This window comes from Chenopodium quinoa, unplaced genomic scaffold (assembly GCF_001683475.1).
Source record: "Chenopodium quinoa cultivar QQ74 unplaced genomic scaffold, ASM168347v1, whole genome shotgun sequence".
Lineage (NCBI taxonomy): Eukaryota > Viridiplantae > Streptophyta > Magnoliopsida > Caryophyllales > Amaranthaceae > Chenopodium > Chenopodium quinoa.
The window spans coordinates 240,880-267,796 of NW_018742433.1; the positions used below are offsets into that span (position 1 = coordinate 240,880).

Consider the following 26,917-nt stretch of genomic DNA (forward strand, 5'->3'; position numbering starts at 1 on the left):
AACAAGTTGGAAGCCCACTGACCCCCTTATTCACCCATGAAATTTGACATTAATTGTAAGCTTACACGTAAAATCCACGCTTAAGGAGCCATGGTAAAACCGCGTAATCCTACTAAATATCATTAAATATAACTAAGTTCAACAAGTTAAATTAATCAATTGAACTTTGAAAATTCAAAAGGGCTCACATAAAATGTATGTAGTAAAGTAAAACATATCTCAATCTCTCTTGAAAAGACAAAGGGAGTATGCACGTGCACAAATTTAACTATAAATTAAAGCCTGAAATGTGGAAGGGTCGAGGTGCCATCAAGTCCTTTTTTTAGGGAGTAGGTATTATACTCTTGCACTTTGATCTCACGATACTTTGGAGGATTTGTATCGGATAGTAATTCTTTAATAGGCCCAAACCTTGTAGAAGTCTCTTAAAAAAATGTGGTGAAAAAGGATGCCACTGATATTCTTGGTCCTTTATAGCTAGCTAGTACTCTGTGTTCCACACTTTTGAATTTGTCGTTTGATACCAACTGAAATTAAATACTATGCATTAAACTCGTAGCTCAATTACTTAGCTTGCAATCTTAAATTATGTTTTTAACTTATTTACCTGTAAGTGATCTCCTATATTAATGACCAAAGCTCCAGGAGTAGGTGGAACATCAATCCAATGGTCTCGATGAAGAACTTGGAGACCACCAATTTGATCTTGTAACAAAATAGTTAAGAAAACACTATTAGTATATTTTGCAGTACCCATTGTCAATTCGGGTTGTGGACAAGCCGGATAATAATGACCTGAAACGTTTAGGCCTTCGGAACAACCCATGTCGTATAAATGGGTTTGTTGCAGCCCAAGTGACTCTGAAAGAAGCCCAAACAACACTTTTCCAAGTTTCATCAATTGACTGGTATACTCCGGTAGTATCTCCCTACAGTTTCATTATCAAATTCTAATTAATGAGGATTACGTAATTAAAATTTACTACTTTGCTTCTACTTAAAAATTTTCTAATTTGCTTCTACTTAAAAATTGATGAAAGAGCTTAAGGATGATATTAAATGATTTTTTTTTTTTTAAAAAAAAAATTGTCGTTTCTCTAGAATATGAAATAATGTGATAACTAATTCTAGATACAAAAAGTAAAGCGATATATTAAAAGAGACAAACCTGCAAGGGGGAGGCAATTCATCGAGACGAGGAGGATTAGGAATCATCATACAACCAAAAGTGTCTCTCCAATTAGTTGCAGGTTCGGAGTAAAGATCAGCATTGCTATTAACCTTTCTTAACCTCATCATCAAGCTCAAAAAATTCTTTTACTCCTTTCAATGTATCCTCCATAACTATCTCTGGAATCCCATGATTTATCACTTGAAAAAATCCCCATGTCTCTGAGGCTTCTCGAATCTTATCGACAACCTTCTTCTTATATCCAAATCATTTTTGCTCGCAAAAAGATCAATGATTGGAAATTAAAACCTAGCATCTTCAACATTAGAAGTGTTGGTGTTTTGAGGTAATGGTCGTTTAGAAATTGGGTGAATGAATATGGAAGGAATTGTTGTAACACCAGCATCAACAATTCCTTTAACTCCATGGTGAAAACTAAAAACAACAAATCTCAACCGTTAATGATTAATGAGATAATTTGACGGTTGAAATACAACCTAGAAATTTCAAAGGGATTTACTTAAGCTTCTTCTCCCCTGAAACTAACCCTTTTCCCCCAATTTTTTTCTGAAAAATTCATTGATTAATTATCAAAATTTTCACGAAAAACTTTCAATTAAGAATCACGAACTGTTAAATCACATTGACGAATGGATTCTGAGGTATTTTTTTTCATCCAATTCGTTTCACTATCAATGTTGCTGAAATCACTATCTATGTATCATGTTTGATTTTTATTCGTTTTTCATAAATTTAAGTTTATATTATGTTCTTTTTTCATACAAATATGCTATTTTGATATTATTTCCTTGATTTTTTTTGTTACAAGTTTCAATCATTTCATCTGTGAAGGTTTCTATTGTTGCACATAAGGTGTTTGTGATTTTGCTTGAATGACTTTATTTGCTCTGTTTTTTAGTTTCAAATGAAGTTTTTCTTTTCTTTTTCTATGCTCTTTTTTCGTTTTTGTAACGATTCAACCAATATATTTGCAATATAAATATTTTATTTTTTTGTATTGAAGTTTTTTTCCTAGATATATGATATTAGACACTAGGAGAAATTGTTGCACATAAGGCGTTTGTGTATTTGCTTGAATGACTAACACCTTGCTCAATACCATATATATAGTAACTCTTTTTATGATACCATAACCATATATTGTACATTGTTTTGTTGGTGCTCAATTAGTTGCACCATGGAATGGATCATATTTAGTTTATTACAGTACCCATTTTAAACCATATTATTTGATATTATATGCAGATAATGGAAGAGGAATCAGAAGAAGTTAGTTGCTCAAATACATCTACAACTACCAATGTTTCTGAAAATTTGCCGTCACTAAAGGGCCCAAGTGTGTGTTACACTCCTAGAGGAACAAAAAAGTCATAACGTGTTGTCCCCCTGAACTAAAGCCTACATTTGGTACCTTTTGATTCCTTACTTAAAGGTGTTGATTTTTATAAGCAATATGCTAGATTTGGTGGGTTTGTGGTAAGACTAAGTACTGGAAAGAGAATTAAGGATAGTGATAAAGTCTACTTGAAATATTTATATTGTAATAAACAAGGGTTTACGAAGGATGGTGAAACTAAAGCAAGAGTTGCTAAGAAAGATGAAAAGCCTAAAGCTAGAAAAATAACCATAAATCGTGTTGGATGTAATGCAATGATTGGGTTTAGGGAACGTTCAGATGGAAAATGGATGGTTTTTGTCTTTCATGAATCTCATAGCCACAATCTTGCTTCTACCAACAGAATGAATTTTTTGGCAAATGTTGGAAACCTTAAACTTGGCCAGAAAAAATTTATTTTTGACAACTCTAAATTGAACATTGGTCCAAACAAAGTCTTATAAGTTGATGAAAGAACATCTTGGTAGCTATGATAATATAGGTGCAACATTGAATGATTTCAAGAACTTTAATCGAGATTTGAAAGCTTACATACAAGAGAAAGATGCTTTGATGTTTATAAACAATTTGAAAGAAAATGTTGAAAACAGTGAAGGTGCCTTTTTCTTTGAGCATTGTATGGATGAACATCAACGTTTGACAAGAGTATTTTGGGCAGATGCAATTAGTAGAAAAAATTATTTGTTGTTCTGTGATATGATTACATTTGACACTAACAAATACTCTATGGTTTTTGCCCCATTTACGGGTGTTGATCACCATGGTAAGTGTGTGACTTTTGGGATAGGCTTACTTGCAAAGGAGGATATTGAATCCTTTGAATGGTTATTTGAAACTTTCTTAAAGGCAATGAATAATTGTCAGCCTACCTGTATCGTAACAGATCAAGACCCCGCAAGGAAAGTGGCAATTGAAAAAGTTCTTGATAAGGAAAAACATAGGTTTTGTATGTGGCACATTAAGAAAAAAGTGTCACAAAAGGTTGGGCCCAAATTATGCTTAGAAACTGACTTTCGTCATAAACTATGTTGTGTGGAATAGAGACCTTGAACCTGAAGAATTTGAAATTGGTTGGCAGTTTAGTGAATGAAGATTGGTTTAAAAATATGTATAATATAAGGAATATGAGGATTCTTTCCTACTTTCGTGACCTTTTTATGGGTGGGATTTTAAGGTAAACTTAAAGATCAGAGTGTGAAAATAGCTTTTTCACTAATTTCACTAATCACCATTTGTTATTGGTTGAGTTATGGTTTCGCTATGAATCTGCAATCGATGCTCAAAGGCACACACAAGACAAGTTAAAAGCTACTTCATCCCCAACTTGTCACCCCCCTACACTTGGAAAAGCATGCTGCATTAGTTTACACTCATAATATATTTTACATATTCCAAAAGGAATTCAAGCATGCTTTGTACAATTGTGGTATAAGTAGTGTTACCATCAAAGAATAAGAAAGGATTGAGCAATATAGAATTGTTGACAACACAACGAAAAAAAGCTATCATGTCACATATGTTTTGTGTTCTAATGATGCTTCATGCTCTTGTAAAATGTTCGAATTTGTTGGAATATTAAGTCGTCACATTCTCTTTGTCATGAAAGGAAAGTTCTTAATTGAGATTCCAAGGCAATATATTTTGCATCGTTGGACTAAAGAAGCTATGAAAAAACCAATTTTTGGCTTAAACAACTTGCTTGATGGGGCAGAGAAGGATAAGAAGCAAAAGCTAGTTGGTGATTTATGGTACATGTTTTTTTCATGTGTAAGTCTTTGTGAGGAGAAAGTTGAATGCCTTGAGTCATTGTTGTCTAAGCTAATATCTTTTGAAAATGAGATGAAAGACTTGGATTCTGAAAGTCCAATTGATAAACGTGGGGCAAAAAATAAGCACATTGAATTATTTGTTGGATCTAATGACATTGTTGTTGATATTCTTCCTCCAAACAAGTCTTCCAACAAAGGTAGTGGTAGTGGGAAAAGGAAAAAATCTAACAAAGAGATTGCTATTGAGGAAAGCCAAAGGAAAGATAGACTTTGTAGAACTTGTGTTTAGAGAACAAACCATGATAGTCGGAATTTTCCGCAAAAAAAAGAATCCAACTTGAATGAGGTATTTTTTTAGAAAAAAATAAATAAATTTTGTACTATGCTTACTTCCTACTAGATTTTTATTTTATATATGTTCATGTACATGATTTCAGGATTTCAAAGAAGAGTAGAAAGGCTGCAAAACGACTTCATATTTACAAGAAGCAACATCAGGTACTGACGGCCTAGTGTTGAAATAGAGGAGATGAGAGGAGAGAAAGAACATAGTGCTATAGTTCCTTTTTTATTGATACAGTGATTGTTTTTGTTGCACATATATTAAACAGGGACCTTTTATTGATAAAATTTTATTGATAGGGTGACCTTTTATTATTAAACTTTTTGTTGACCTTTATATTGTTATTTTGATGTAGTGATTTAGTGGCATATGATAACTTAAATTTATATTATAGCATGTGTTTTTAATGTCATAGTGACTTTTTTTCATCGTATTGGAACCTTGTTCCGTGGGAACCACCTTTTTAGTGATATAATGACCTTTATTATGATATAGGAACCATTATAAAAAATACTCACATTTTCACAATTCTTTTAAGCCCCCCTCAGCTCTCCTAACCCACATGGATTAAGCCAATAAAAAGTTAGGGAAAGAGGGGCTCGTTCTTTAAATTGATATACTAATTGAATAGCTTAAAAAAAATTAATATAAATACGACACTTTTACCTTACATAGTGACCTTTTTATTTAAATAGAGACAAATTATTATAGAATTATTTTTAATCACATAGTAACGCTCTTGCATCTCATAGTGATCCTTTTGCATCGCATAGTAATTGGCAACTTTTAACTCATATAATGCCATTTTACTTACATAGTGACTATAAAAATTCATATAATATCCTTTTTCAAGTTCTTTTTTTCTCTTTTTAAGAGATAAAAAAAGTTAGGCATTTTTAGGTACATATTTATTATAGGTCCTTGAAAACTTGTCACATATGTATACAAAATAGAATAATGAATATGGTGATAATTTTGCATTATAACTTAATTATATATAACACATTGAACTAATAACATTTTAAATACATAGTGACTTTATAATATAGAAACCTTTTAAATAACATAGATACCTTTTAATGCATAGTGACCTTATAATATAGAAACCATTTAAATAGCATAGATACCTTTATAAATAACATAGATACCATTTTTTATAACATAGGCACCCAATTTATAACTAATATATATTTTACTAAACTTTCTTGAATGTCAATTAAGGATTACATATCAAAAAAACTACCAATACCACCAATTCAAAACCTTCGTATGAACTGGAATCATATCATATTGTTCTACATTAAAACTTATACAAATTCTTTTGACTATGCATTAGTTGATGCAAACTAGATCATTACATTAGATTTCCTAATTCTAAGCAAAAAACTTCATCCACATATTTGTTAGTCTGCCTATACACTCTTTTCCTTTTTACCTTGCTTTGTTTTCTTCTTCCTCCGATCAAAAACATCTTTTTAAGAACTTGACTCCTTATTGATTTGAATTCAGATAGCTTTTTATGAACTTCATCTCTGATAGTGTTCATATCAGACAATACCAGAGTAGCTGCAATTTGAGCTCTCATTACCCGTCTAATTGAAACCTAATATATTAATTTAAAACAAAAATTAGAATTAAAAAAGCTAGTTAAATTCCATGGAGGAAATAGTTAATATATTAAAAATTGAAAGCCAAATAAAAAAATGAGAATAATAACCATTCTCAAAACATCGCAGTTGAACACATCACCTCCATCAAAGTAAAGCATGCTGACCATAATATAAATGTCATTATCATTATTTCTGTTTTCCAGACTTCCAATTTAGAGAAGGTGACTCCAAAGGGTACTCAACCATGTTCTTCACTGATTCATTACTTTGAGGAAGGCGTTGATCAAGAAAAGTACTCATCATATCACTCTAGGCAAAATATAATAATACTTTAGGTTCCATACATCATATCCTAAATAGAAAAATATAAATAAAATCCAAAACATCATATTTTTACCAGAACATCAGAGGACTTCTCAACCTCACTCATGTACTTCGTATCATAACTCATATTATCAATGAACTGAAGCTTTTCTTCCTTCAAATTCACAACAATTAGGAAGAAGTGCTCATTCAAGAGTATAGGAACAAAAATCTGCAATAAATAAAGAACTATTATGCTTGAAAAACTTAATATAAAAGTACTTAGTTGAAAAATGATTGTCAACATTTGAAATATATTACCAACTCAACATTTGCAAGATCAAAATCATTGCAAGGAATGAACAACCATCTTGACCAAATGTCAAATAGCTTGTCAATTTCTTGTATGTTACTATCTTTGTTTGCAACTTCGAGTAAAACAGCCTAAAAAAGATCTATCAAACATTAATAATATTAAATAAATAGAAGGTAGAGTTATTATTTTTAAATGTGATTACTTGAATTACATAGTGACCTTTTCATTACATAGTGAGATTAATCTATGAATCTTTTATAATGAACAGCTACCTTAATAATGATATAGTAACTGAATAGCCGAAAGATACTTACACTTTGAGAGACACCAAAAATACTTTAGAACATAATCTAAAACTAATTTAGAACATAAGTATTTTAGAACATTATAATAAGATTTAAAACACAATAAATATATATAACATAAAAATAAAAAATAATAAAATATTAATGCTAGTGCTTACTAAGAATCGGCATGAGTTGGTACATCCAATTCCAAAAAATCACCAAATCTAATTTTCTTAATTGCTTGTTTATGCTTATTAGAAAGATCTTTCAACACCGTTTTCATAAATTTCGTAGGAGGAACTCTTTGATAAGGTGTCCTCTTGTTTAGATTCTTTTCCTCTCTGATAACTTCGACATCCTCATCATCCTCTTTTTTTTTCAATCTTTCTTTTCTTACTTTTCACTTTTTTTTTTCGAAACACTCTGAAAAAATTTTAGAACATAAGCAATCAATTCAGAATATAAGAATTACAAAATAGGAGAAAAATATTTGATTTAGTACATAAACTTTAGAACATCGGCATAAAGTAGAACATAAGGATATAGTTTAGAACACATGTATCAAGTTTAGAACATAAGTTTACTGTTAAAAACATGTACTTTAAAACATAAGCATATAGTTTATTATTAAAAAAATAAAGTTAAGAACATAAGCATATCATTTAAAACATAAACTTTGGAACGTAAGCATGTAGCTTACAAAAATAAAGTTACACACATAAGCAAACAATTTAAAATATAAGCATATAGATTAGAACATAATAAACTGATTTTAGAGCATAAACATATCTTTTAAATCATTTACTTTAGAACATAAGCATGAAATGTAGAAAATAAACATGCAATATATAACATAAGCATATAATTTAGAACATCAACAAATAATTTAGAACCTTTTTACTATCATCTTCCACCTCCTCTCTTTCATCATCTTTTTCCTCCAACTTTGGTTCATCCATCTCATCATCAACATCACTCTTATCATCTTCATCATCATCCTCGTTATCCTCATAATCATCATCTTCTTCTCTTTTGTCTCTTTCTTCTTATTCTTCCTTTTTTTTCAATTTTCGAGGTGGTTGAAGCCATAATGGAAGCTTGCTACGTTGTTTAGCCAATATTTTGACTTTTAACATGTTTCTCTAATTTTGCTTACTTCCGCTTCAAAATTTTCAACAACTTTTCTTTAAAATCAAATATAAATGATTAGATTCATAAGTTAAATAACATAGAGTGCAAATATAAAGTGCTAAGATGAACATAAAATATAATGGACAAACATTAGGTTACAAAAATAAGCTTTTGAATATATATATGATAATCTTTAGACCATAATGGAAAACTTTAGAACAGACTTTAAAACATACTAAGTAAACTTTAGAACATTAAATTAATTACCTTTTTCTTGTATAAGAAATTTATTTTTCTTATATAATAGTGGCATCTTCTTCCAAACTTTCATTCAGATCTGTAAATGTTTATAAACAAAAGAAGAATCAAAGCATGTTTATAGTATATTAGATGAAAACAGGGCTTATGGTGAAAACTAAAAACAGAAAATCTCAACCATCCATTATTACTAACAAGATCTAACAGTTTAAAAGCCAAATGATCTTTCCATCTTTTAAACATACTCAATGGTTTAGAGGTAACAACATAAAAAATAACACAATTTTATCCAATTTGACAACGTTTATATAAAGGTAACTATGTATGAAAATAATGTAACTTTATCAATTTTGACAACATTTACCTAAAGGTCACTATATACAAAAATGAAGTAACTATATCAATTTTGATAACATTTACATTGAGGTGACTATATTAAAAATTAAGGTAACTATATCAATTTTGACCACATGTACTTAGAGGTCACTATATACAAAAACAGGGTAACTATATCTATTTTGACCACATTTACATTAAGGTCACTATATACAAAAATAAGGTAATTATATCAATTTTGACTCATTTACTGCTGGCATTGCCACATCCTGTAGAAAAATTCAGAATCTCTAGACCTTCAAATATCATGTTTTGATTTTCCTCCAATATCCTACATTTCAGAAAACAACAAAATAAAAAAAATCAGATCCAAGCAACACTTAAAAATCACAAAATTGAATTCAAATAAACCAAAAATAATCATCGGAAGCCCTAACAGAAACGGAAGAGATCGAAACTCCGACGGAAGCATCGTCAGCCTAAACAAAGCCAAAAAAACACAAATTAACCAAAAAAATTGTTGCAGTGTCAGAGGAGAGAGAAAGCAAAAGAGAGAGAATACCGAAGAGATGGAAGATGAGCTGCGAGAGCGACCATGGTGAAGGAGGCGAGAAGGACGAGAAGCGAGAAGCGAGAAGCGAGAGAGCAAAGAAGCAGAGGAAGAAGACGCCGACGATGGAGGTAACAGCGCGAAGAAATCGACGAGAAGGCGGCTGATGCTGGGGTTGCTGTGGTGGAGGTGATGGTGGCGCCGCCGTTACGTTAATTCGCCATGGGTGCCAGAAAAAAGCTTTAACAACACTGAAAAAATCATGAAAGCTGTAGATCTTCTTCTACTTAGATCTCTGTCTCATCTTTCGGCGCTTCCTCTTTAATCTCCTCATACGCTTCTTCTTCCACTGCAAAAATCAATCAAATCAACAAGTTGAACTTCAAATTAGTTAACAATGGTGGAAAAACTCGATTGAACCGAACAAATCAATGAAATTAAGGAAGAAACTAAAGTTAATCAATTAGTAAAACAAGAAATCGAACAAAATTGTACAAAATCGAACAGGAAATCGCAAAATCAAACAAAATTGAAAATAATTGATGAAAAAAAGTCAAAAAAATTGATGAGCAAAAGTCGCAAAATTGCACTGGAAATTGAACAAAATCGCAGAAAAAAAAATTGATAAAACTGCCAAATAAAATCGAAAATTAAAAATCTGAAATCTACTCAAATTATGAAAAATGACTAATTCACATAATAGATTGTTGATTGATAAATTGATGAAGAACCGAAGAAATTGCAGCTGGATTTCCAAAGATAACGACGAAATCGATGAAGATTGAACCAAATTTCTCTGTAATTTGATGATTTTCAACATTGATTTTGATTTGGGAAGGAGAGAGAAGGAGGGAGATAGAGATCGTGAGATGGAGAAGAGAGAAAAATAGAGTAAAAATAAAGGAGAGATAATGTCATAAATTAGGTAACAAAACACTTAAATACACCAGATCTAATTTAATCCATTAGATGAAATTCAATGGTCAAGATCGCTTGTTTTTAGTTTTCAGCTTAACACTTGTTTTCACATGATCCACTCCCTATATATATATATATATATATATATATATATATATATATATATATATATATATATATATATATATATAAACAAATAACAAAAAGAAAAAGGAAGCATTGACTCATTGAGCAATAAATGGAAATAGCAATCCGGAGTCTAAAAAAATTACTGTATTTAAAAAAAAATCAAAAATTGTGGGCGATAGGTCTCGATCCCTTAACCCAGACATTACGTATTCAATGATGCAACCAGTGGCGGATCCAGGATTTCCAATATGGTGAGTCAGCATCAATTATTGATCACTTGTGAAAGTACAATTTTTTTTTTCCATATCTTGTTCATAATTAATTTCAATCCAAAAATTATATTACGAATAAAAAAAATTATATTTCACCAAATTGATTAAAATCCTAAAATAGGATACAAAAATCCATACTACAACCAAATAGTACTTAAAATTTCAATCTTAGAAGTCGAAAGTACTACAAATAACATGTTACAAACAAATGATAATAAAAAATTATTACATTAATTTTACGATTTTTTACTTAATTGATAAGATTGAGGGGAAATATTAAAATTGGTTGCACACGTATAGGATATAAATGTAAGCAAAAATTATTTAAAAAAAAAGTGAGATGACTTAAGAGACCAGTTATTAAATATAACCGGTCTCTTTAATTATAAAAGAAAGCAGCGCAATACTCATGAAAATGCAATAGCAGCATCAAAGAGACCGGTCTCTTTGATATTTTTTTAAAAAAAAAACACTGACAGCAACCGGTCTCTTTGATATTTAAAAAAATAAAAACAATATCAGCATCAAAGAGACCTATTATATATAATAACAAGTCTCTTTGGTAATTAAAAAAAAAAAAATTGAACATCATTTTTTTATTTTATTTTTTACTGGTGAGTCACGTGCACCACTGTGCACATGAATAGGTCCGCCCCTGAATGCAACCAACTCATCCAAATTATCTTCAACAAATATAGTAGCAACTTAATTGTACTTCCTCCGCCCACAATTATGTGCAACAAAGGAATATTTTATATCTCACAAGTAATACCCCTTTGTTGCACATAATTGTAGGCGCAAGAAGTATTATAAGTTTTCTGGATCATGGGGCAGGCCGTGGCCCGGCTAGCCACCCCCTAGATCTGTCAGTGTAGTATGCCTTATAATTTTCCTAAAACTTTTTGCAATGATATACTTAGTGTTGCAATTATTACGAAACGAAGTGAGTATTTACTATGCTATTATTATTAGACCAAAAAACAACATCCATAGCTTTAACCAATACTTCTACATATAAATACATAATACAAACAAAAATAAAAAATGACAAAGCTATAAACATAAAAGAAAGGTCAGAGACAAAGAAAAAATGTGTACTATGAAGGCCAAATGAAAGTAAATATTATTAAAAACAATTGAAAGTGTATGACAAGAAAAAAATATAAGTACAAAAGGCAAGTACAAGCTTGATATGTTAGCCTATGGGCAAAAATTAGACTCAAGTGGGCTTTAAAACAGGCGTTAGCTGAGCCAAGCCCATATCACAAAAATAAAAAAATTTAATTAATAAATTAAAAAAAACAACCCCACCAGCCCAGCCATCCTCCCCACCGCCCACCCCCGCCAACCCGACCCTCTTGCTCCCCGGCTCTGGCCGCACCTTTCACTCCCCGCTCTAGCGCGGCCTCGATCTCGCTCCCTCATGAACCCCCTAAAATCATCCCCTGACCCTAGAAAACCCCTTCCTCGTCCCGATCCCATCCCCCTCCCCTTCCCCATCTTGATTCCGGCCCTCCTCCCCTTCCCCGTCCCGATTCCGGTCCCCTCCCCCTCCCCTTCCCCGTCCCAATTTCGATCCTCCCCTTCCCTCGTCTCAATTCCGGCCTTCCTCCCCTTCCCCCGCCCTGATTTGGTCCTCCCTCTATCACCCTACCCGTTTTATTATTTTCTAAAAAAAAACTAAAATTTCTAATAATAGTATAACACAATTCGGCCCAACCCACTTCTCAAGTCTCAAAGTCAGATAATTTCTCTTTTCCTCTAGTACAAATCCTAACTTTTTCTCTCTCCACTCTCCACCACTAACTCCCTGTCAAGTCGGCGATACGGCAGTGTCCTCCATCAAATCGGCGATTGAACCAGCACCAGAGGACCTTCTCCAATCGCGAGCCAACCTTCGTTCAGTAAGTGTATAAGTTGGCTACTTTCTATTCTTAGATTAGTAGTATAACTTATTTATGGATTAAACTTAGTAATCCGGACAAAAGTTTGGAATGCATTTTTTATTGTGAATCGCTAAACATCGCTCGCAAATCTCCACATAAAGCCCACAAATATGTATTGAAGACTTTATTGCCCTTTACTTTTTAAAAAAAACACTCTCTACATCTCTCTAAAAAAATTAGAAAATCTACCTCTCTAAAAAAAATTAATTACGACAATGTCGAGGCGGCAAGGAAAAGAGGTGGTGGCGGCGACGGCGAAGGAAAGGCGGCGACCTGATGGCAAGGTAATTATTTAAAAAAAAATTAAAAAAAAAAACGGGCGAAGGTGGCGCGTGGCGTGGCGTCAGGCTTGGAAGCTTAGCCACCGGAGAGGCGTCCAAACCAGACGCCAGACCATAGGTTGTGGTGGCCAGATCTGGCGCCTGTGCCTATGGGTGGGCGTCCAGTTCAGGCGCCTGCCCACTAGCTATGGCTGCCGGAACTGGCGCCACCGCCAGTGGGTGGGCGTCCTGGCTAGGCGCCCCACCTGTCTTTTTTTTTTTTCCTTTTTTTTTTTTTTGCAAAATGAGAAATTTAGTTTTATATAAAATAATTTTGATTTATGTCTAATTTTTTTTTGTTAATGTGTTTTTTTTTTCAATATTTATTAACTTTATGTGTTTATTTTTATAAATCTAGTATATATATTTTTTATAAAATCAGATTTATTTTTTGTGTTAATGTTTAATTTTTTTTATGTTTGATGTTTAAACATTTTTAATGCCTTAATTGATGTAGTATGTGGAAATTGTTTGTGTTAATGTGTAATTGTTTTTTTTTTTTTAAATGTGTAATACATTAGGGTATTATGTGTGTATTTGTGTATGTGTAATATATTTGTTTTTTATTTTTTATGTTTAATTATTTGAAATAATTTTTTTTTTTTGGAAATCAGAAATTTTGTAATATATTTTTGGGTATTATGTGTGTATTTGTGTATGCATTAGGGTATTATGTGTGTATTTGTGTATGCCGTATAATATTTTTCTATGTTTAATTATTTGAAATAATTTAAAATTTTTGTTTTGTGTCCTATTTATTTATTTATTAATTTTATGTTTATAAACATGACGATATGTTGGAAGTGTTGGTATTTTGTATGTGTAGGTAGTTATTTATTTTTTAAAAAAACTTTTGTATGTTTATATATTTTTTAATTTTTTGTAGAATTCACTGGGCCGTCATGGTGCGAGGAAGAATGTAGAGCTTCTTAGTAGAAGCTATTCAGTGGAGAGGTCGGGGTATAGACATGTTAGATCCCGTGGTATTTCGGCCTCGGCTCGTAGAGAATGGATCCACCGTCGGGATGAGGATGACGATGACGATGATGATGCTGAGGAGGGTAACCAGGAGGAGCAGGGGGAGGATGCATATGAGGGTGAGGATGTAGACGATGGGAGTGGACCGTATGATGATTACGGTCCATTCAGTCAGAGGGTTGATGACATGTACGAGACACATATGGTAGAGGTGCATAAGGGTAGGGGTGGTAGGTTTGTTAGTAGATCTGGCACATCATCTGCGTCCACTGTGTCTGGGGCAAGCAGGAAACAGTCGAGGGTCGTTAATGATTCTTGGGTTGTTAGGAGTGAGGTGCCCGGTGGGCCTGTAGACGGGAGTGTGATTCCTAGCTTTCTAGGACACATAGCTACCCGTATTTGGGAGGACAAGGAGAGACCTTCAGTTACGGGGTTGTTGAAATGTCATACCCAGGAAAAGACTTGTAGCTTTTTGCGTACATGGGCTGAGGCTTGGCCGGCGGAGAGCGAGATGTTCGAGCGATTGGAGGGCAATGGGGTGAATCATGTTCCTGCCACCATGCACGATAAGATTGACACTACGCTGATCACGGCTTTCGTTGAGCGATGGCAGCCGGATACAAACTCTTTCCACCTTCCGTTCGGTGAGATGACGATCATGTTACATGACGTCGAGGCCATTCTGGGGATTCGTGTTGAGGGTAAACGACTTTGTGCTGTGGCTGATGCGGATCAGGAAGATTTGCTGGCGGAGTTGTTGGCGGTGGACAGGGCTGCACTGTACACCGAGGCGCTTGGTGTTTGGGAACATGGCGGTGTGAAGATCGCATCCGTGTTGCAGAGGTGTTTGTACCCTAGTGCACGTAGGACGCACGACGCACAGCTGGCTGCTTATGTTTTCTACTCCTCGGATGTACCTTGTTTCCGGATAAGAGCGGCGGAAACAAGCTCAGGCCACGCGACATAGTAGAGGCGTGTGACCCCGACAGTGTAGGCCAGTTTTCTTGGGGATCGGCTACGTTGGCGTATTTGTATCGCCAACTAGGATTTGCGAGTCGGGCTGACGCGGCAGGTATCACTGGGTGTCTGACTTTATTGCAGACCTGGATATACGAGTACTTTCCTGCATTGCGACCACATCGTGACCCGGTTCCTATTGATGAGGGGATGCCGCGTGCTTGTGCGTGGAGTCCGCGCTCGGAGAAGAAGTCTGTTGACCGCCTCGGATCGATACGGTTATTGCTTGACAGGATGTCCCCCTTAGAGGTAACGTTTATAAATTATTTCTACAATTTATTATATGCACTTATTATATTCATGTTATTATGTTTTAAAACTATGTGCAGGTGAACTGGATGCCTTTCGGCCCAAACCCTAGTGTTAGGGTACCCAAGACCCTGTACACGGGACTCATTCAGTATCGTGAGATCGTGGAGGCGTACATGGCCCAGCGTTGTCTTCACCAGCTTGGATTTGTCCAAGTTGTCCCTCCTCCCCCGTCATGCCCGATGAAGGCGGTCCGATCTGCATTGTCGAGGGACTACGTCGTGCATTGGCCGGATATCATGACTGGGACGTGGGACCAGTTTCCGATGGTGTCCCGCTTATAGACTGCGGAGTTGCAGAGGCCGCCATCTGGGGTTCCTCCCATGTGTGACCACTACTACCTAGAATGGTTCAACCGGTATTCGCACCCGAGGTTGATCGCAGATCTCGACCACAGCGATGATGATTATATGCCACCGCCTACTGCCATGGAAGCGGTATGTCTCATAAAATATTTATCGTTGTTTTTTAATTAAGTTTTATATTTTGTTATTGTATTTCATGTTTTATTTTTTGTTGTATGCAGTGGATGGGAAAGATAATGCAAGACGTACAGAAACTCTCTCTGGAGAAGGACAACATGAGTGCAACAGTGAGACCTGCTGTTGATAGTTTGGAACAGACCCTTGCGCATTGGGAGTCGGCGTCGAAGAGGGATTACTGATGGTTTTGGCATTTTATTTATAGAGCACTTTAAATAATATCGTTTTAATTTTTTTAAATTGGACATTACGTTTTAAGTTTGTAACATTTTAGATTGTTGTTTTAGCTTTCAACTTTGACATATTATCATTGCTGTTTTTAAATTTTGACATAACTGTTCGTGGATCCGCGCAACTTACCCATGCAACATATAAATGTAGTAAGCAATACAATATATATAATTAATGTTCTCATTAAAAGAGCAACGTACAAATAGGGTTACATAGAAACAATGTAAACATGAAAAACTAAAATGCAGTTAGGGTGTTCCATTCGTGGATCCGGTCATGATATAGCGCATCCCAACCCTCTACGCTCGCTGTGCGAATGGTGTACCACCGAGGTATAATCGGTGGCACAGGAAAATCGGATGACATGTCTAGTCGGATGAAATGTCTGTATGACGACCCAAGAAACGCAATAGCTACCTCTCTGACCGGTGTAGTGACAGTCTCACGCGAACGCCAAGGGAGAACCGTGGTACAAGGATAATAAGCTTGACTATGCAATCCCAGCCCGAAATGCATGACTGTGCACTTGTAAATGTTTGCAACGGCAAACAGATATAGGGGCGCGTCAAAATAATGATTTTGACCGCAAGGTCCACCTCCCCACCGGATACGCCGCAGAGCGCCATCCAAGTCATCCTGGTACACATGACGAAAAACATTTCGGTTAGAGGCAATTTCGCTGTACATCAACTGACGCACCAAACCGTAGTTGTCTTCGCCCATTTGAAAAACATCAGCCACGACCCGGAATCCGCAGTTACCATCTCCGACTACATCATTCCACCCTTCCAAGTACGGCATGATGATGTTAGGTATCCTGTCCTTGTACGAAAACTGATCAACATCGTTTCTTCCTATTCACCATATAATTAAACACAGTTAAGAAGGCAGAAGTAACCTTATAAACAATGTGCAATGTAAAAAACCAACCGTACCAGTTCTCAGGGGCATATTCACAGACGATGAAGATTGACTACGACTAGATGACGATGTCCGACCACGACCAAGACCACGAATGTACTCAAACGCACTCCTGTTCCGCCGTTGGCGACCTCGAGGACGGTCACCTTCGGGTTCCTCAAAATCTAAGGTAGACGTGTGGAACATGTCATGAAGTACATGAGTAGCGTCACGAATAATAGAAGGATGACTAGTGGACACTCGGTCGTACATCGAACGAAACTGCTCCAACTCCTCCTGTTCACGGTCGACCGTTTGAGTATCTGCATGCTCACTAATAACAAGCGTCCGCCAGAATGAATGAACCTGATCAACATGTAACGACGCCCTTTCTTCTGTAATAACGCGGTGAATGGTGCATGCCCAAGGTAATCCATGAGTTACTGAAATAACACACCCGCACCGAGCATACACTTCGTCAGCCAAGTCCCTCATCCTGTTCAGCTCAGTCAGAATCAACTCCAAGCAGTAGTGCGACACACGACCATGGAGAATCTTAAATATGAAATGGCTATACATCGTACCATGTCGTCATCTGGAGTCCTCTAGAGAGTTCCTGATGTCGTTCTTCTGAGTTTCAATTGACTTGTTAAGTCTATTGAACAGTGTATCCAAAGCAGCGGTCGAAGAATCAATCCAGTCCTTGGTAGCTCTATGAGCGCTCTCAACTCTACATGTTGTAGTGTTCCCGAAATGAAGTACTTGGTTTGTCCAATATTTGACAAACTTTTCCCTGTGAGGGACCTATTGCTGCATCACATAGTCCACCAGTGCCAGACACCACTGGTACGAATCCCTGAAGTTAGCTAATTCTCGCTCGTACACTGCCTCTGTGGTAGCCTGTAGGATCTTCCACCACTTACCATTCACAAATCTCTCTTCCATTTCCAAATTCTTGTTGAAAAGGTTGTAAGCTTTCACTTTCACGTAGTTGTTGATGTGCCATGTGCACAACAAGTTCTTCGACTCTGGAAACAACTCCCTAATGGGGGCAAAGAGACCTCCCTCACAGTCACTGACGATGGCTGCTGGATGAACATTAGGCCCGATGTAGTTTCTCAGCTTCTCCAAGACCCAATAATAACTTGGAGCCGTCTCATCCTTCATGATTGCATGACCAATCAGAAAGTTCTGGTTTGTTGGAGTCATCCCCATGATCTCAACCAGTGGGAACTTGTACTTATTTGTCTTGTACGTTGAGTCGATCAAAATCACAAATGGCCAAGACTTGATCATATCAGCACAATCAGGATGCACAAGGAAAAGATGAGTCACCTCCGCTGTATCTTCATCAGAATCAAACCAGAACAGGTAACCACGTGATTGTGCCTGGTGTAGCAGTTGCTGTATAGGGTTCCTTCCCTCTGACCGTTCAAACCTGAGTTGCTGTCTGACGTTGTAGATGTGTCTTCGGTTTGGATGGTTTTCTGGAAATTTCTCTAACACAGATGCTAATATTTTAGCAAGCTTGACTTGAGCATCACTCATTTCTTTCACAACTAGTTTCGCAGAAGGACTTAAGCCGCTCAGCTGTCGATGACCCTCTTCATATACTATCATCTCATGGTTGTGATACCCCCATTTAGAGTAACCAATCACTTCCCAACCGTCACGACTCCGTAGTTGTCGAACCTTTACTCTGAACTCACACCCACAACCTTTCCGCAATCACACATCATACTAAACCATGGCAGGGAAGAAGCAAGCCATGGCATGGAAGCAGCCGTAGCAACAACCTTGGCAGGGCAACAGCCGCAGCAGCAGCCTTGGAAGGACAACTTATAAGGGTGCATTGAGAATTTATATTATTTCCTCGATCCGGTTGCTAGGAGTGTAAGATATGTGTAAAGCATTAATAGCTAGTACAACTTACCCTTTCCGAATTGTGATATGGCGAAATCAACAATTCTTTTGCAATCATCAACAATTGAAGCATCGGTAGTAATTGTAGTGGACTCTGGTGAACCAAGGTCAAGGCACATATAAGCTACATTTCGGAGGCTTTGCTCTCTTCTCTCTGCTATCATTAGGCATGCTCCTCTTCTTGCATACTCATATGCCAATTGCTGCTTATACCATATACATTACATGTGAAATGACAACAGTAATTCACCCAAAAAAATACTAGTACTTAAAGATGAACAACCCAATAAAAATGATAACAATTAAAGGATGAATCCAAATTTTATTTTCTACTTTTTTTTCCAATTTAATCACAACATTGATTAAGGTTTTTTTTTTAATTAAGAACAAATTACAATTCAAGATACACACACCTTTAGACAGAATTTAAAAGTCTCAGCCTTGGCAAGGCAGCAGCACTCAACCACTTCCCTTCAATTGCAACAAAGTACAAAACTCAATCATTACAATCAACTCACAAGTAAAAAAATTTAAACTCAAAAGTAAATAATTCAAGCTCAAAAGTAACAACACATGAAAACAAAATCCCACTTGTTTAACACCTCAATCCTCCGGCCTTAATCAGATTTAGGTGAACATTAAAAATAATAATAATAAAAAAAAAACTAAAACAGAAATCAATTAAAAGGCAACAAAATAGAATAAGAAACAAAAACTCTAACCAAATAAAATACAATAATAATCAAATTGAGTAAACAAAAACAATCGAATAGAAATCGAAAAAGAAAGTCGAACAAAAACAAAGCAAAAACCCTAATTATATTGAAAATTTAAAAAAATTATAAAAAAAAAATAAAATAATTTGTAAAATTTACCTTTTCAGAATGATCGATTAACAGAACTCGAAGAATTGGAACTAAATTGAAGATATCAAGTAGCGAAATCCGAAAAATCGAACAACGAAATTAAACAATCTATCGCCGTTGAAAGCTTTCGAGAAAAGAGAGAGAAACTAAGAAGAAGAGAGCGAAAAAAAAAGAAGCGAAAAAAATTAGAACAAAGGTCATTCATTGACTAAAATTACGGAAATACCCTTAATTAAGCGGGTGAACTATAGGCCGTCAGATGAAGCTCAATGAACGATCCATATGAGTTTCTAATTCCTATTATTCAACTAGGTTCTCACGGGATCTCAATTGTGTGTGTGTGTGTGTGTGTGTTCTCTTTATTGGCTTAAGTAACTTTAAATATGTACGTATAATCTTTCTTATTCTTTGTTGTAGAATTCTAAAAGTTTACTTATAAATAATTGAATATGCATTAGAGATCCAGCCCGGTCTATATTAAATTCCTAGATCTGTCCTTGGCTGACTAGGCCACAAAGAAATTGAATATAAAGTATAGTTAGTGGAGATATAATAAATTGTTAGTAATAGAGAGATAATAAAATAAGAAGGTAGTGAAAAAGGGATTGGTAGAAGAGAGAAATATTAAAAAAATAATAAAAAAAATAATTGTGCAATTCAAGTGCGATTAGTGGTAGAGTGAAAAAAATAGAATAGTGCTATTATTATAAAACGGATGTAAAACGAAAGCGTTGCAACTATTACGAAACGGAGAGAGTAACATGAAAGACCTAGCTTAGTGCATTTTCCTTTTTTTAAAGAAACTCGCATGATATAGATTAGGGGTAAATTCGTAATGTAGAGTAACTATGTGATGATTAAGGACGATGAGCTGGATTATAGGAGGGGTATTTTTCTTTGCGGGTTTTTAATGTGTCCTACGGGAGAGTTACGATTTCCTAGTATGCTCCTTCCTTCGCGTGTACCTGCACAAATAACGGAATACTTCAGCTGGGGCTGGGGTGTTCCGCCTTCGAAGATTAAGTTAGTCTCTTTCTTAATGAAGAAATAAGACAATAAATGCTTCTCGATTTGAGAGCGTTTGCAAGGGGATTTGTGTTTGGTTGGTTGGTGGAAAAATGATTCGATCCTGATTAATGAGGTATGCCTTTACTATTTATAGTAGGGGAGAGATGTACCTCAATTAGGGTACAATGACACGTGTCGCAAAGGGATTGGGCCTTTGCTGATTGTTGCAAGCTTGACACGTGGCAAACCTTTATAGGGCCACATGTCTTAGGGGTATTTTTACCCTAAACATCTGCCCCACACAGGTGTGACGTGGCATGTCCACGTGTCACCTGTGACAAGTTTCAGACGCATGGGAGGAGACGGTTCGTCTTCTTCCCTCCTTTTTTCAAATTTCAAGTTTTTAGGGCAAAAGGCATCCTTTCGCCTTCTACTCCTTCTATATGTATGAGAGACACTCTCTCTCTCTCCTCCACACTTTGCATAACTTTTCAAAAAATTTCTAAGAGCTCTGATACCGGCTGCATAATTTCCTCAGTTTTCTTGCATCCGGCATTTTCGAATCAAGCACATCCGGCGACCGGTTGAGTATTATTTCTCCAATCTCTAAGGTATCGGCTGTTCTTTTCCTTCTGCTTTTAACTTCCGTTTTTGAGGACTTTGAACGTTTTACCCCATCCGGGTTGCATGCCGCCTGGGGGGCTTTTAACCCAATCCCAGTGTTGAATTCTCTCCCTCAGCCGGCATAGCTCCGTCTGAGGGGTCTTCAACTTTAAGAATTATGCATTCTAAACACCCCCATCCGGTTTAACACCGTCTGGGGGATCTCTGATCCATTCTTAAATAGACTTGTCCTTTAAATAACCAGGCATTCAGAATACCCATCTGGTGTAAACTCCGTCTGGGGTACTTCTGAGCTTTCACCTATAAGTGATTTCAAAAACCCCAACCGGTTTTAAAGCCGGTTAGGTCATCATCCTTGTTTTTCATGACCTTTCAAATTTTAAGACGCGTTCAATGCACCCCCATCTGGTGACTCACCGTCTGAGTATTGTTTGAGCAGGCCTTTTTTTTTAAAAAAAAAAAAGTAACAAGGCTTTAAAGCATCCCCATCCGGTATTACACCGCCTGGGTATTTGTTTTGTCAAGAAATGAATTCAAAAACCCCAACTGGTTTTAAAGCCGGTTAGGTCATCATTCTTGTCTTTACGCGACCTTTTCAAATTTAAAGATGCGTTCGATGTACCCCCATTCGGTGACTCACCGTCTGGGTATTGTTTGAACACGCCTTTATGAAGCAAGTCTTACTATATCCTCATCCGGTATTTTACCGTTTCAGGTATGGTTGACCCTAAATGCTTCTTGTAGCACCTACATTCGGCATCTTTACCGGATGGGGTATCTCTGACCAACTTTCCTGATACCGTCTGGGGTATCATGGAGTGAGCCTTACAATTCTCTTTACTACTTTTGCCCATTCCAATCACAAACCCCCCCATCCGGTTTTATATCGTTTGGGGGTACTGCTAACCTTGCTCACTGAATACCGCCTGGGGTATTATTCAGTGAACTGCAATTAATCTAGCTAAGTTTTACAATAATGCAAGTCATAACCCCCCATACGGTCTTAAACCGTCTGGGGTACCTTTGACCTAACTCACTGAATACCGTCTAGGGTATCATAGAGAGCTTTACAATATTCTAGCTAGCCATTACAAATGTTTGTAAAGAACCCCCATCTAGCCTTACACCGTTTGGGGTACTTCTGACCCCATCTCATTGAACACCGTCTGGGGTGTTTTTGGGCGAGTTAATGAATAACCGGCTAAGTATTTACTTTGTCTTTTTCTGCTTTAAACACTTTTGCGGAGTTCCCCATCTGAGGTGACTTCAAGCCAACTCTCAACTTTCTCATTTCAAAGGTACCGCCTGCATCCCATACTTATCACTTTCTTTTATTTCCGGTTGCATAGTATTAGGATATGGACTCCACCAATAAACACACGGTAAAGCCTACGACTGTGGTCAGCTGGTCACCAGGAACGACTGAGTCTAGGAATGGGATTGCCGTCTGGGGGTGCTTGGAACAACCTTCACCTACATCGAATCCGACCGTCTCTGTTCATGTGCAGGACAGAATGGCTCGGATCAGAGTGACGACAATCGACCCTGACTACCAGTCTGACGATGCAGCCGTTGATCCGGCTGACCCTATAAATCAAGAACAAGCCGAGGAACCGGCTGAGATGGGTCCTAATAAAGAGATTCCGCAAAATTCTCCGAATACACCTAGCACACCGGGTGACAGTATCTTGGATAGCTCTGGTTCCAACGCTGAGGAATCCGGAGAGGGATCAGCTGATAATGAGGAGTCCGGCCCTGGCCCTAATGAAGAGTCCTCTGAAGAGGCGGCTCTCATTGATGAAGAGGCCTACAAATGGTTGGCTAAGGGCAACCCAACTGATATGACCATGTTCGCCAGGGATGTGGTCACTTTAAACGCCACACTCCCTGCTTTTCTAAAGAAGAAGCCGGTTGGAGAGGAATGGGAAGTAATTGTCCCACCTGTAGAGGCAAGCGTCGTTTGGACCGACGACGTGGACAATGCCGACAACTACTTCGGCTGCTACGAGGCGGCATTTACAGCCGGCCTCCGGTTCCCCCTCCATCACTGCATAAAAGCCATACTAAAGGGGTATGACTTAGGTGTATGGCAGTTGACCCCTAATTCATGGGTGTCAAGCCAAGCTGGCAAGCATTTGCGCATATGCATTATTTAAGCAGAGCGCCGGGTGGGTGGAATGCGTGGTACACTCTCACCACGCTTTCGGAGTATATGATGACTTTGGACAAGCCGTCCAAATGGAGTAATTGGAAGAGTAAATTTTATGCCGTCTCTTCCCCCTCCCCCCAACTTAACCGCCGGCTGCGTAGATACAATAAGCACCCGGCCTTGCTAGGAAGAAAATGCACTCTCCCTAGAGTACCGGGAGAGGCATGGGACCAAATAATGCAGAAGGGTCTCTTTCTGAAGACAACCGCCCCACTAGATGACGGGGGTGAGATCATAGTTCCCCAATTTTGGGTGCCCCATCCGGATTGGTTTAAGGATGAGGGTTTTTTGTCCCTTTGTAAATTAATCACTATGTTTAACAAGGGTAGGTTCACTGATTGATCAAGTCTTTCCCGGATGGGTATTCTTTGTATGATCTCTAACCATATTTTATTTTCTTGTTTTGCAGAAGAAGCAAAAAGAATGGTGCCACCAGAGAAGACACCGGCTACTTCTGCCATTCTCTTGAGGAAGAAGCAGCTGGAAGAGAAGAAGGCGGCGATGGCCGCCAAAAATGCTGGGGTAGTCTTTCCTTAACCATCTTTCTGTTTACAGTTTATTATTCTTTTGCCAGATGTACCTTTTACCTTGTTACAAAGGTTTTTACCGGATGCATCCTATTGTGACTGTTTTCAGCCCGGGAGCTAAGTCATACCTCGCTCTTTAGCGAGTATGCAAAAACGTCCGGCTGGGAATATTCCCAAGCCAGTCGCCAAATTACCTAGGGTGGCGGCTCCTGCCCCGGCTGCTGGTCAGAAACAGAAGACGCCTGACAAGGACAGGCCAGCAACAGCAGGGAAGAGCCTGCAATTCACTCCCCACTTTGAAATGGTGGTGGAGTCAGCAAGACCGGATGCTTGTACTCAGACGGGCTCCGGTTCTTTAGCGGTTGGGGGGGCTTTGACCCCACAGTCCAAAAAAGGTAAAACTTCTGTCTTTGATCCCCCCTGGCCGCTTGGGCATATGAGAGTAAAAACCCAAGCAAGTCAATCCGGGGATTCTTCTGGACACCACCTAGATATTGGCGAGGCATATGCTCAATACCTTAAAGATGATTCTATGCTTGCAGATACAACCTCCAGCCGTCCAAACTACTAGCAATATGCTAAGAGGATGGTCAAGACCATCACTCGGTCTGAGAGAGAAGCTGTGCCGGCTATGCACACGGTCAATCTTGACTGGATCACTTCTCTTCTTGCAGAGGTACAAAAACCGGATGGCCTATGTTCAAGCAATAATCATTTTTACCGGATGCAAGTACTTTGTTTTTTATCTTTCCTAACACTTTTCCCGGCTGATATCGCAGACGCTGCTGAGAGTTGATGGGCTTAGTGTCCCTCTTCGTAAGAAGAAGGAGGAGGTAAGAGACGCTCAGAAGCGCGCATCAGAGCTTATTGACGTTTGCCAATTCAATGCCATTTCATATGACTTGGTAACTGAACAAAGGAAGTTGCAACAGGAGGAACTGCTGAAGAAGGCGGCTGAAGCTGGGGAGGTGGCCTTGAAGAGAGTTGATGAGCTTGAGCTCCAAGTCAAAAATCTTCAAACTGACCTTAAAGCCCTAGAGAATGCTGAAAAGGAAAATGTCAATCTTCGGAAGGACAACAGTCGGCTGGTAACTGAACTTGCAAACAATCAGGCGGCTCATAAGAAAGAGCTGGAACAGGAACAACTCCGCCTGATTGCAAAAAATGAGGCCGGCTGCGAAGAGCGTATGAAGCTCGCTTGGAACCTGATCCATCCGGATTTTGAGTACGAATACTGGAATCTTCGATACCAGTATGCCTCTGAGGTTTATGAGGAAAAGGTACTCGGGACTGACCCTCCTCCCGCTTTTGACGAATGGGTTGAGCGCAACAATGCGATTCAGCCGGATGGGGCTAATTAAGAAGCGCAAGTGGAGGATCAGAAAGCGGTGGAGCAGTCGGCCGAAGTTCTAGTCGATCCAACTCAGCAGCTGGAGCCTCAACAGCAGCAAGCTCAATAACAATAACAACCTCAACAACAACAACCATAAATATTTTCTATCTTCTTTTCCGGCCTGCGAGCCGAGTATCTTTGATTGTAACTTTCCCGGACGGGGGTCCGTTTAACATTTCTATGTATAAATTTTCAATCTACTAACTGACGCAGTCGGTTTTGCTATTCTACTATTTGCATTTTTTTTATATATGCATTTTTACAAGTTTTACAAGTTTCCACTACTTATCTGGTTTACATGATTAGCCGTTCTAATTTTTTTTTTTTTTTTTTGCATTGCTGGATGAAGTGATGGTACCATGATATGCCTCTAAAATGGCCAACTGTTTACTCCAACGGTAAACAGGCAGCCGGATGGGTGATCAATGGTTGATCTACTCCTACTCCGGATGGTGCAATAAAATGTCCCTGAAATGGCCAACTGTTTACTCCAACGGTAAACAGGAAGCCGTTTCATTGGCAGCCGGATGGGTGATCAATGGTTGATCTACTCCTACTCCGGATGGTGTAATAAAATGCCCCTGAAATGGCCAACTTTTTACCCCAACAGTAAACAGGCAGCCGTTTCATTGGCAGCCGGATGGGTGATCAATGGTTGATCTACTCCTACTCCGGATGGTGCAATAAAATGCCCCTGAAATGGCCAACTGTTTACCCCAACGGTAAACAGGCAGCCGTTTCATTGGTAGCCGGATGGGTTGTAAAACCGTTTGCGTGGCTTTTAGATAATACCCGGTTGCATTAACCCACTAGGATTTTCATTTTGCCGGATGGACCACTTTTGGGTCCTTGCCGGATGAATCCTAGATGCGAAGGATCATTTCTAACGGCTGCAAGTTTCTTTTAAGAAAATGTCGTTTGAGTTATTTGATCGCTAGAACAATGTACCACCCGGAAGGGAGCTGATCTCTTCAACGATTTCACCCGGATGGGTGTCGCCGGATGACTGCTCTTTTTAGAGCAGTGGTTTTTAACAAGTGTTCTTCCGTCTATGATTTTGCACTAGACATATGCTAATACAGTTGTATGAATGGAATTATATGCTTTCACATTTCAATACTATTTACAAAAAATTACAAATTCCTTAGAAGTAGTACTTTTTCAAGTTATCTACATTGCAGGTACAAGGCAGCCGCATTCCGTCTGGGGTTTCCAGGCGGTATGTGCCGTTTCTAACTTCTTCAAAAATCCAGTAGGGTCCTTCCCAGTTTGGGGTCAGTTTCCCTTGTTCGTTTGCCCTACCGGTTGCCTCAAGCTTTCGTAAAGCAAAATCTCCAACTTTGAGGGGGCGTTTGCGCACCCTTTTGTTGTAGG

The 26,917-nt window shown here is 37.7% G+C and overlaps 2 protein-coding genes and 1 pseudogene across 2 annotated transcripts; 2 read left to right on the top strand and 1 right to left on the bottom strand.

Moving 5' to 3' along the window:
• Positions 1 to 275: 275 nt before the first annotated feature.
• LOC110715695 lies at positions 276 to 2,406 on the bottom strand (annotated as a pseudogene).
• A 34-nt stretch (positions 2,407 to 2,440) lies between these two features.
• LOC110715707 (protein FAR1-RELATED SEQUENCE 5-like) lies at positions 2,441 to 3,031 on the top strand. Its single transcript, XM_021894305.1, has 2 exons — positions 2,441 to 2,528; positions 2,625 to 3,031. The coding sequence occupies exons 1-2, from the start codon at positions 2,441 to 2,443 to the stop codon at positions 3,029 to 3,031; spliced, it is 495 nt and encodes a 164-aa protein (XP_021749997.1).
• Positions 3,032 to 4,142: 1,111 nt separating this feature from the next.
• On the top strand, positions 4,143 to 4,646 carry LOC110715715 (protein FAR-RED IMPAIRED RESPONSE 1-like). The gene has a single exon (XM_021894318.1). It carries the CDS (start codon positions 4,143 to 4,145, stop codon positions 4,644 to 4,646), a length of 504 nt encoding a protein of 167 aa, XP_021750010.1.
• The last annotated feature ends 22,271 nt before the right edge of the window (positions 4,647 to 26,917 follow it).